We start from the raw sequence: 12,294 nt of genomic DNA, 5'->3' as shown, positions 1-12,294 counted from the left end.
AATCTTGTTTGCTGTTTACTTATTTTGCACACTCTTCTTCATGAGGCTCATTTCACAAAACTGCCTCACTCCTAAATGCTTTTTTATCAACCGTCTCCCTCCCCAATTACCAGTAACAACAGCACGACTTTCCTTCATACTTTGAACAACCATTCGTTTCGTCCCTCCCATGATCTCTGGTTCTATATATCCAGATTGGTAATCTTGAGAAGTCTAGTTTGCAGAGGTTGTCTGCACATGACCATCAATTTCCATTAATGGTGTCAAACCACTCCATGTTGGTATCCTCCCCCACGGCCTCCCAAACCCACGTCCTGTGTGCTGTGTCCTCCTCTTCAGCATCCCTCCACTCTTTCCTCTTGCTTCATTCTTCTTTCTTTCCCCCCTCCTCCTCCATCCTTTCTCTCCATACCCCAACCTCCCATCTTAACTTGAAGTTGTGAAGTTCAGTCACTCAACCTTTTGAGCCTCACTATCAGCCATTATATTTCTTGGGCAAACACAATTCACTTCTCAGCAATGCCAATTGGGCATCCTCTGGCATGCTAAGTCCTTCCTTGGCACAGATGAGCTCTTATCCACCTGTAAGGCCTTAATCCACAGCTTCGAGTACTGCTTTCCTCTTGCCTGGTGCCCCTGCTTGCCACCGTGGAAACCAAGGATTTCAAGATCATTGGAATCTCCCACGATTAATCCGAGTCAATGGGCCTATCCCTTTCATATCACACAGGTTGGTGGCCTCTAGTCTTCCACCGCCTCCTTTCTGGTCTTGTTCCCTTTGCTCTTTCTATGCTCTGTCCACCCCCAGGTTTCTGTAGGTTGCTCAGCTGTGCCAAGAAACTCCCAAAATGCTGAATCACTGCTCACCTCAACTCATTCGTTCCATTCTCACGCCTGTGGAACCAACTTCCTCAGTCTCTAATTTAATTATTTCCTGCATGACTTCAAAACAGCTGTTCACCACCATCTCAGAATCACCCCTCATCTAAAACCATCATCCTTTCTTCTTTTAACCCTCCTGAAGCCCACCTCTAAGTTTCTAGTTTTTCCTTCCTGAGAATTTGTGGCTGTATCAATCTTGTTCAGCCGGTGTTCTCCCCCCACTCTCATTCTTCCCCACATCCCTTAATTGTCTTAGTCTCATATTTTGTCTGTAATCCATCCTGTTGGTGTTTCCTCCCTCTTTCTAGTGTTTCTTTTTCTTCTGTTACGTCCTGATCCATTCTATGTTCTAGCTCCTTCACAATTCTCGACATTGTATACAACTGAACTGCTTTTGGTTCTGATCTCCCCAAATTTGATCATGTCAAGCTGGCTAAGTTTTGCTCAGCCTTCATATGGTGCAGGTCTAGATGGCCTTTGTATGTGGCTACATAATACAAAAGCATCTTGGTAGCAGGCTTAGTCTGTTGGTCTTGCTCTTCCAATTTCACCCTCAGCTCTGGATCCTTCTCCCATAGCTCCCAGAGCTAAATATCTAAATTCAAGATGCCTGTTCATCTCCATTTATTCTCCCTAGTGTGGCACTAACGTCATCATTAGGTACTATCAAAAGTCTGGCTGTAAGTTTTTTGAAGGTGTGGGTTACATTCACCATTTATTTAGCTCTCGTGAGCCTCAGCACCTGAAAAAGAAAATACATGAATACCAAGGCAGTATTAATAACAATTTCAACTGCCATCAATCCAGACTATTTTGAGAATCCAGAAGTACAGAAGTACAGAAGAGGCCTTTGTTGAAATGTAAGACAAAAGAAGCTCTCATTGTGTGATTATACAGCCTGTGGTTTTATTCCGAAAAGAATTCACATGACATACGGCAAGAGGAATGCTGCACGTGGTGCAGGGCCATGGTGGACCGAGGCCTGTTTACAGATCTCCGGATAATGCATGGTGGTTCCAGCGCCACCCAGAGGCCTCTGATCAGAGCCAAGTCATGCGTCCAGTCATCCAGGATTTTGCAGGTGATTGTAAGCGCGATGGATTTCCAGTTACTGTAAAGCGTCGCTCACTATATCCGTTGATTCCATCATCCACATCCTTCGCCAAACGGTTCCAACATATATTGGACATTCGTAATTTCACCACTAAGATGGCTGACTATATCCTTGACAGGTAAAGCCTTCGTTCTCCTCTCGGCAGTCACTAAGGAATTGTAACTCAGACCGGCAAAGGAAGATTTGTGAATATGAAGGGATGCAAAAACATTAGTCAACTTTGATGTTAGCACAGACAGTGATTTAATATTTCTGGGAGACCACAGATGAGTCAGGCATTAGCAAATTTAGAAATGGACTTGCACTTATAAACCATTAAATTTACGAATGGACACCAATGATTTATCATGAGACTCCCAGCTTTGAATCAGACTTAGCGAATGGATGCATGGTTTCCTATAATTCTCTCTAAAAAAAACACAAAATCATCATTGTACTTGATACCGTGTTAGGTTTTGAAACGACCAACAGTTAATTACAAAATAATGCATATGGGAATATAAAAAGCCATAATTAGACTATAGAAAGTTTGCAGGAAATGCTTGGGCCTATAGTTTTAAACATCTTGAAAATAAAGTACCAACAAACACAGATTTACCAAAGTGCAACACATTCGTTAAAATTTTCACAATATAAACGTATGCCCATCTATATACACAAATAAATAATTAAATCACTAGCTGAAAGCAAATAGGGATGTTTGTCAGTGCAGTGAGGATTTCCTTTTCCTCATCATAAGCTCCTTTCTTGCAAGAGTTTGTATATTGCATTGGAACTCCACCACCATATCTTAGATCGCTCGTTCAAATTAAATTTCATCAATCGAATGGACTTCCCGTTGCTTTTCGGAATTTGCAAATCCCACAGCATTGTTTGTTAGAAAAGTGCTAGTGACAACTTAAACTTCCGCAAGGAATACTAGGCTTGCTATGCTTCACGTGTTCAATACTGGTGGGGAGGAGGCCTCAGACTCGAACATTCCGGAGATTTGTCCGGCATTGCGGCTACCTATTGGCTCGATACCGGAATGACATCAGCTCCCCCAAACAACAAGCACACACACTCACACACACACAAACAATTCGGACGAGGGAATGTTGAGAAAAGAGCAGGGAAAAAAAGATAACCCACTATTTTGCGGCAATGCATGCAGTACACCACACACCGGTCTCTGCGAGATGCCCATCTACCATTACTGCCCTTCATCTCATTTCCTCTCTTTCCCCACCGGAGAAGGGCCTACACTCAACTTTAACACTCGTCGATCTGTAACGTGATGAACTCTTGGATGCATTTCCGATACTGCACCTCTGTGGGGCTGTTGATGGGGTACTGGCCTTCTCCTTCCCGCATCTCATCGTTCATACGAGCGAGACGCAACCTGTGGCAAAAAATCAGACAAACCAGTAATCGACAACTCTCCCTGATTGGCTGAAAGTTCCACCTTTTTTGGATACAAAGTGGGGTTCCAGTCTTTCTCCAAAGAAACATTGCTTATACGTTTCCAGCTTACAGAGTCACAATGTCCGCATTGGCCTGCTGCACTGCGACTGTTACTGGCTCCATTCCACTCTGGTCTCTTGCGTGCTGATTGGCTCCTCGCTTTAAGAAAAGGCACACCTGTCTGCAAGGCAAATGGTGATGATGAGCTCTGTGTTATCCCGTGTCTTACAAGTGTTGCCTCTCGAGGAATTAACAAAAAGTGAACCTTGTGATCATTTCAATCGTGATATTACCTTAAAATGAATTCACATCATGCATTTCCAGAGAGATTTAAGCAATTAACGTTTTCTAGATGTTATTTTAGAGTATAATTAGCTGCTAGCAGGAACTTCATCTTGGCACTACTTTACTGGTAAAGTGTAGTTGCAGTGGCCAATTCAGAGTGATGTCACTGTAGGTACAAGTCAATATGATATGAAAAGGTAATTCACAGTTATTTCCAGTACTGGCAACCTTGCAACCTTGTTTGCATATATTTTCTACCACCTTTAGATGCACACACATGTGATGTTGTTATAATCTTAAGAGCTCAGCTGGTGCACCATCATGGAGTGCATACTGTTGTTGCCAAGTGTGAATTACAATTTCAGTGTTGAAGTCTCTCGTGTCTGTCAGCCTTTGTCTTCAAGTCTGTTCAATCCATATAAAGAGTAGAATTGTGTCAGGAAACATTGGACATATGGGAATCAGCCTTCAGGGACTCCTGAATTATTTGTTTAAACTCAGCCTTTTCGGGTGCCTGAATAAGACTGAGGAAACAGAAATCCACAGAAATTTTATAACCAAAAGTTAGAAGTCCATTAGGGTTGGAAAAGGTGTGAAAGTGGAGGTTGTGTTGTTGTTTCGCATGCAGTCTCGGAAAGATGACTGGCTGAGTCAACCCACCTGGTTTTATTTCAACAGTACAATAGGAGCTCAAACTTAAGACCTTAAGATCTTAAGCCAGCCACTTTAACCGTTAAGCCAAAACCAGGCTTAGAGGAGGTGACGATAAAGCTTCTGGTCTGCCACTGAAACACCAGAGCATATATAGAAGCAGAGAAGCATAGGTGGATGCTCGGAAAGTATAAAGGCAATCCCATGGTAAATTACATTATAATTTTAGATAAATTCACCTAATCTCAAAAGTCTGACTTTTTTTTCCTATTCTTATTAAGCTGTCCATTTTTATGCCTCTACCCCTGAAGGTGGCCGGAGGCATTATGTTTCCGGGTTGTCCGTCCATATGGGCTAAATCTCATTTTTCCATCTTGATTTTGGATAGAAAAACGAACCTTATCCGATCAACACGAAACTTCACAAATGTGATCCTCTACCCATACACATGCAGAGTGTACATTTTAATGTTATATGTCACGTGGTGTGGTAGCCATATTAGCCATATTAGCATATTAGTGTGGCAGAAAGCTGAAATTAAAAAAAATCCCTTCTCCGAAACAGCTTCACCGATCAATGTGAAACCTGTCATGTCAGGTGAAAATGTGATACTTGAAAATAGCTGAAGGGATTTAAATCAAGCTTGTTTATTTTTAGGACCGTGAATGAGGGAATCTACCCATTTTCACTGGCAGGGACTACGCTGAAGCATATTGGAGACACAGTCGCATTGCTCTAGTTTATTAGTCGTTACACACCGTGAGATCTTTAATGTCCACCAACTAATGCCAGCAGATGGGACTCCCGTTTAATGTCCATCCGAGGGATGGCGGGCACATTGATGAATCACGCTGCCTGTAAAATACTGGGATGACAGTTTATAGCTGGGCCGAGCTATAAACATATTGGAGACACAGTCGCATTGCTCTAGTTTATTAGTCGTTACACACCGTGAGATCTTTAATGTCCACCAACTAATGCCAGCAGATGGGACTCCCGTTTAATATCCATCCGAGGGACGGCGGGCACATTGATGAATCACGCTGCCTGTAAAATACTGGGATGACAGTTTATAGCTGGGCCGAGCACTTGAGTGAAGTGATCTAGAATGCCACAAAGCAGCAGTAAAGAGACTGATCTCAAGTTAAAAAAACAAGTTGGATTATGGGTAAATAAATCTGCCTTTGTATTAATCACTGCCTTCTAGTGTTTTGCCTTGCCATTCATCAAATCATCATAATGCAATCAGCCACATACTTTCATTCATCATGGTAACTTTCATTACATGTTGTAACTTTCACTACCCAGTAACTTTTGTTGGTATTTGGTGCCTTTTTCTGAAATAGTAACTCATTCGTTTTTATTGTTTCCCTTAGTAGCATATTTAGAGGAAGGAGAAAACTAATTACCAGATATCAAATCTGAGAGATAATAGCATAAACGAAAATGTTTTGGTAACTTGAATTACCGTCTGTAATGTGTCAAATTTCCAATGTTTCCATATACATTTCGGTTGTGGAATAAACTCACTTTCATGAATTGGTTCCATCTTTTTGTGGGTAAAAGGTGGGAACAGAATCTCAATGAGTGTAATTAAACTAAAGAGGTATAAGTGGGAGAGATCACAAGGTGGCGGTGGCCAGCAGACTTGAAATCCTGGATTTAAGAGCTTGCGACAATAGACTCAGGAATCCATAACCTGACCAAGAAGGAAGAGATGAATGATTGGAGGTGAGAAGGGAATGGTTTCTATTAGAATGTGTGTGACTTGGAGGTTGAAAGGACAGAAGCAAGACCATAATAGAGCTGGTAGGAAAACCTTGTTCTTTTAAATTGCATGTGTCTCCTCATGTCAATTGTGGTGATCAAGGTTTTTATCATGGTGCAACTGCTCAGCAAGTCTTTGGGACTACTGTAGCCCACAATGAACCTTGGTAAATCATACCTCAAGGATAAGTGGTGAAAACTTCCCTACCTCTCAACAATATTGCACTTGTTAGCCTGTCCCCCGCACAGCGGGAGACAGGGTTTTGCAATTACTTCTGTGTGTGTGGCTGTTTGTCTGTCCAGGCCTCCAAATCTCTTTTACCATTTGAGCTTTTGTCATCAAATTTTCAACAAAGCTTTATTATGAGACTATGGACAAATTAATAACTTGGTCAAAAGGTCAACGGGTCAGCATCAGATAAAATCATCAATTTTCATCCAATTGACTTTGGTTCACCAATCAAAAGCGAGAAGCCGATTGTTTTATTTTTTTTTATATATATCAAAAGATCAAGGTTGCATAAAATCATCAATTTTCATCCGATTGCCTTTGAGGTCAAAAGGTCATGGTCACCTAAAATCGTCAATCTTTTTTGTATTTTTTTAAAATCTGTTTTCGTCATTTTATCATATGGAAGAAGTCTGAATGCAATACAGGCTTTGCATTTTCAGATGCTTTCTACTTAGGGATCCAATCCTTCCAGGATGGATACATATTGTTTTTGTTCAGATTATTTGTTATTATCATTATTATTATTATTCCATATGGCCTTTCACATGTGTTTTCAAATAAATCATATGTCACATGGTCTGACAGCCATGTTGAATCAAAATCAAAATAAAATAAAATAAAGTATTTCTCTGAAACAGCCAAAGCTCTACAAGTCGAACCTTACAAGTATGATCTAGTCATCAAGAAGAATACGTTTAAAATTTCAATGTGATCGGTCGCACGGTCTGGTCGCATGGTCGCACTGTGACTCCCCACAGTGGATTAAAAAAACATTTTAAGCAGAAGAAGAAGAAAAAGTCATGGGTCACATGTATGATCCAAGTGGTGTTGTATCAAAGCGGGGCAGATTAAATCCCAGTCATAACTGCCCATAGTTATTAAGTGTCCCGTCGTAGGTGGCCCGTCTAGATTTTATTGAAATCAGTTTTCTCTGATATGACAGTCAAAGCCTCACCTCTAACCCCAACCCTGAAGAGGACCGTTCCTGGTGTCACTCTGCCTTAGAAAATGTAATCAATGTATCAGTAAAAGAGCTGCAAGATAAATTACCAGCTTCAGGTTAAATATGCACTTTAAAATTGTTACTGTAAGTGTCCTGTTGAAGGCTCAAAAAACAGTCAGTATTAATGTGATTAAAAAAGAAAGCAATGTTGAACCCATAAAGTGAAGTTGATGTTCTATGAGTATTTGAATAAATGCAGACATAATAGTATGGGAGGAGGGGGCAAGTAGTTGAGCTGGTCATCTCTTTCTAATGTGGCTTTAACAGGGGTTTCCTGATTATACGTACCCAGTGTGACCGAGGTATGTGGCATGATGCAGTGGTGTGCGACCTCCTGCATCCTGCAGGTTAACCTCAGCGGCATTCTGCAACAGGAGCTCACATGCCACAAGAGAGCCCTGAAGGTGTGGGTAAGGGAAATACTTCAAGTTAAAGAGAAAAGAAGAATCCATAACCTGACTTGGCAAACAAATCATAGATCAAAACTCCCAGTGCCATTTAAAAAATCGATTGTTTAAACAAAAATAACTAATCCTCATCCTTTCCAGAATGATTTGAGAGCTGTTTTTTTGTCGAACTCCCTCTTGGAATTCTCAGTAGGGCCAAATTCTTATGTCATCCTAAGCTTATAGCGTTGTACAAAGCCTTTATCTGCAATGCCATGGACTGTGACTCCCCACAGTGGACTAGTGTTATTGCTTACAATCAGGCACGTCGAGAGCCAGCACGGGCCCCGAGGCAAACAACCTCAGGGCCCCCACCACCACCCTTTCTCTCTTTTATAACTTTTTAAGGAACTTTCTTTAATGACGATCCTAAATTAGAGTAAAAACGAGCTCATAAATAAAGCAAAATCACAGCAGCCTTTTTATCTCACAGTACAAGTGTTGAAAAGTAAATAAATAAAGTCTTAACAAATCTATTATACAAGTTTAAGTTGGTGCACCTTGTATGTGTTGCAGAGTATGGAACATACAGTACAGTCCAATTGTCCAAAGCGTCATGGAATGCTCCAGACAAACGGCCTGAAACAGTATGTAATTAAATGCACACAAGGACAAAATTATTAATTATATCCGTGTCATTTACCTGAATATTTTACCGAGAAAACAAATGGTCACTTTTATTTAGCCGGATGATCGAAAATAAAGGAGATAGCGGGACGTTTGGACCAATCGAGTCAACTCACACCCTCGACTGTTGAAAACTATTTGTTCACCATAAGATTGGCAAAAAAATATGTGAGAAGATGGTTAATAATTATTTTTGGACAAACAGGTTAGAAAACCATTTCTTTTTAATGCACATTTCTGGTTAATAACCATTTTCTGTAAAGTATGAAACTGTACCATTAACAGCGGTAAATGTTGTTTCGTTTCCGGCGAGAAAGCTGACAAGGAAAGCAAAATCAGCTTCTGGGTTTAATGTAACGTTGAGGAAATGAGGAAGAGCTGATGAGGGGTTTCACTGTTAAAATAAACCACCTTTAGAGGCCATTTTTCCCCGCAAAGCGGGGGTTGGCCTTTTTCGGGGACCGTGGTTGTTGTTGTTTTTTGGGTCCCCTTTTTGAAGCAATGTTTTACGGCCGGATGCCCTTCCTGCCGCCAACCCTGTTTGTCGCCTTTTACGACAAGCAGGGAATTACCAGTGACCTGGTACTCAATTAGCCGACCTCGGAAGGATGACAGGCTAAGTCAACCCCCCTGGCGTTAATTCAGCGATCTGACCGGGATTCGAACCCAGGATCACTAGGTGATCCTAAGTCTGGCACCCTAGCCGCTAGCCCAACACCAGGGTTTCTGATCCTAAGTCTGGCACCCTAGCCGCTAGCCCAACACCAGGGTTTCACTGTACTGTTTTAAAAAATTACAGGAGAAGCTCGGGCCCCGAAGCAGCGACCCCCCTCATGCACCCCATCACCCTCACCCCCCACATCCTCTCCCGAAATCCTATCATCTAAGGCCAATTGTGTCATTGTAATGTTGCATCAGGAAGCTGAGCCATCAAATCTACTTCTTGCTCACTGAAGGCAGGTTCGTAGCCTTAAATTTTTACTGGTTCTATTCTGGTCTTTCTCCATCTGCCCTATAACCTCGCCACTCAGCCCTTTCCCCACAAGGTCACGCATTCTCCTACGAGCCCTTTCCTTGTTACCCTCCCCAAGTCGAAATAACTTTCACCTCCATATTATCATACTTCTCCTGACTTCCTCAGTCTGTTGTTACAATCTCTTTTCTACATGATTTCAAGTCTGCGGCCCACCATCACTACTTCATGGTCTCTCCCATTTCCACTACTGTGCTTTAATGCACTGTGCTTCTCCAACAATTTCTTTCCTTGTGTCCTTTATTGTCTGGCTTAGCGGTTAGGGTGCCGGCTTGGGATCCTAGGATCCTGGGTTCGAATCCTGGTCAATCACTGAATTAACACCAGGACGGTTGATTCAGCCTGTCATCCTTCTGAAGTCGGCAATAAATGAGTTCCAGTTCACTGGTATTTCCCTGTGTGTGGCAAGAGGTGACTAACCGGGTTGGCGGCAGGAAGGGCATCCGGCCGTAAAACATTGCTTCAAAAAGGGCACCATCGTGCCCGAAAAAGGACCAACCCCTGCTCTGAGGGGAAAATGGCCTCTAAAAGTGGTTTTTGTCATTTATTGTCGTCACATTGTTTCTTTTGCCACATTTCATCAGTTGATCCATTGCTCCCTGTCATTCTTGCTCTTCCATGAGCCTCAATATGTATCTAAAACACCTCATCAACGTAACCTTTAAAGGGAAGTTAAACTCAAATTTGAGAATGATTAATCATCCGTCACATGCTTTTCAGTCAATCGGAAATCCACAAAGGTGAGACAAAGCTGTTTTGACAGAAAGTACTGTGAAAGCACTGATTTGCACGTACTGATTAATGGTGCATTAAGAAAAAAAAGAAATTCAAATGATCATTTCAAATAATTTTTTTGTTTTGAAATATTTTGGTTTTTTTCATTAAGTTTTTTTAAATTTCACTTTAGTTTCCCTTTAAAATCAACTTTGGTGCTATTTTTTGATGTTGAAGGCTCCGGTCACGGACTATATAGAACGAATCGAGGCCAGGCCTTAAATAAAAGAGCTACATAAAGAGAAATAAAAAAGAGAGAATGTAAAGGTGAGGAGTGAAAATGAGTGTGAAAGGTCTATGGTTTGTTTGCAAGAAAGAGAGGTTGAAGCTAGCCCGGTAGCTCTAGTTTGAGTGAGACAGAAGGTAAGACCAGCAATCCAGACACGGAGAGTGTAAGATGGGTCCGGGCACCACTTTAACGCTCCAAAGTCAGAACGGTAGAACTACCCTTAGCAATTGGTGTCTACAACCTACTACCTAAAAAAAACCGGTCCAACCGGATGGGTGTTCTTTTAGGAGACACTATTTCCTTACTAGATGGCCGTTGGATCCCTAAGGGAGCTCATCCGCCCTTTAACAGGCATTGTTTTTAGTCCTGCAGGGTCAGTCACCCTCCGCACTGGTAATCCATTGAGGGTAGCCGATATAGTCACGGACTACCCAACCATGCGGCAGGTAGCATTGGGTTACATGTAGCCAGCGGCAGGGGCAAATAGCTAAGTCGGCCTCAAATAAACTAGGAGTCCTGTTCCAATGTCGAAGATAATTTTCCTCTCAACAGTTGCTTCAACTATATAAAGGACTAGCAGAAGTACCCGGCATTGCCGGGCGGGGGAGGGGAGGGGAGGGGGAAGAGGAGGGGAGGGGAACGGGGGGGAGGGGAGGAGAGGGGGGAGGAGAGGGGGGAGGGGAGAAGAGGGAGGGGAAGTACCCGGCATTCCGTGTATAAACGTGAGGGAGAAGAGGGGAGAGGGGGAGGGGGAGGGGGAGGGGAGGAGAGGAAGGGGTGGGAGGGGGGAGGGGAGGGGAGGGGGAGGGGAGCAGAGGGGAGGGGGAGGAGAGGGGGAGAGGGAGGGGTAGGGGTGAGGGGGAGGGGTAGGGGGAGGGGGAAAAGGGAGGGGGAGGGGAAAAAGGGAGGGGGGGAAAGGGAGGGGGGAGGGGGAGGGGAAAAGGGAGGGGGAAAAGGGAGGGGGAGGGGAGAAGTGGAGGGGGTAGGGTGGAGGGGGAGGGGAGGACGGAGGGGGGAGGGAAGGGGAGGGCCAGTCAACAATGACGTTGCAGTTCTCATGGTCGGAGAGCAGCACAACAATCGCGACATCGTCCTGAATCTTCGCAACAGCACGAAGCGGATTTTGGAGACTCACCGATCCTGTGACGCCCTCCAGTACCGGCGTTGCCGGGTGGGGGAAGGGAGACCCGTACATTCCCAACCCGTACATTCGCCCTCTCGACTCAAGCTCACTCGGACAAAAGCCTCGCACAAATTACACCGTGAAGGCCCAATGGCCATGTCTATGCCACAAATCAAGTACGTGAGCGAGTCGGGCGCACTGAATTGAAAATATATAGAACGCTCATACTCCGTGAAAAGTGAAGCCAACTGGCGGCGGAGATGGAACATCACGTGATCGCTCTGAGCGAATCAGCGCGCTGCTCTGCCACCGGTCAGAATCCGTGTATAATATTCCTCGCTGAAAAAAAATCTATGTGAAACATGCTACTATCTATGCTAAATCATGCTAAATCATGCTAAATGTTAATCATGCTAAAATCTATGCTACTTGCTGTGAGTTTATGGCGGCAAGGAACATCACGTGATCACGTCATCACGTGATCGTGATCGTCATCAATGAGCGTGAATGAGCGAATCAGCGCGCTGGACATTTTCCTTCCTTACTCATGGCGTAAATAAATATACTGCCGTAAATATGGTACATTATTAAAAAATAAATGTACTACAATATTTTTGAAAAATTTCACTGGTTGCTAGGAGACGGCAGCATGTAAAAACCGTTTGAATATTTGAAATACAGTTTG

At 43.1% G+C, this 12,294-nt stretch overlaps 1 protein-coding gene across 4 annotated transcripts in view; it reads right to left on the bottom strand.

Annotated features, from left to right (window-relative positions):
• Positions 1-1,763: 1,763 nt before the first annotated feature.
• The window catches only part of ACAP1 (ArfGAP with coiled-coil, ankyrin repeat and PH domains 1), a 280,144-nt gene continuing 269,613 nt past the window's right edge, over positions 1,764-12,294 (bottom strand). For all 4 annotated transcript variants that reach the window (XM_078776245.1, XM_078776246.1, XM_078776247.1 and 1 more), the window contains 3 exons: positions 7,666-7,775; positions 3,510-3,620; positions 1,764-3,377 (listed from right to left, as the gene is read on the bottom strand). In XM_078776245.1, coding sequence (XP_078632371.1) covers positions 3,248-3,377; positions 3,510-3,620; positions 7,666-7,775 — 351 coding nt within the window. In that variant the 3' untranslated portion in view covers positions 1,764-3,247. The remainder of the gene's footprint in view (positions 3,378-3,509; positions 3,621-7,665; positions 7,776-12,294) is intronic.

This window comes from Myxine glutinosa, chromosome 4 (genome assembly GCF_964187855.1).
Source record: "Myxine glutinosa chromosome 4, kmMyxGlut1.1, whole genome shotgun sequence".
NCBI classification, from domain to species: Eukaryota; Metazoa; Chordata; class Myxini; order Myxiniformes; family Myxinidae; genus Myxine; species Myxine glutinosa.
This window is presented reverse-complemented; position numbering and strand designations above follow the sequence as displayed.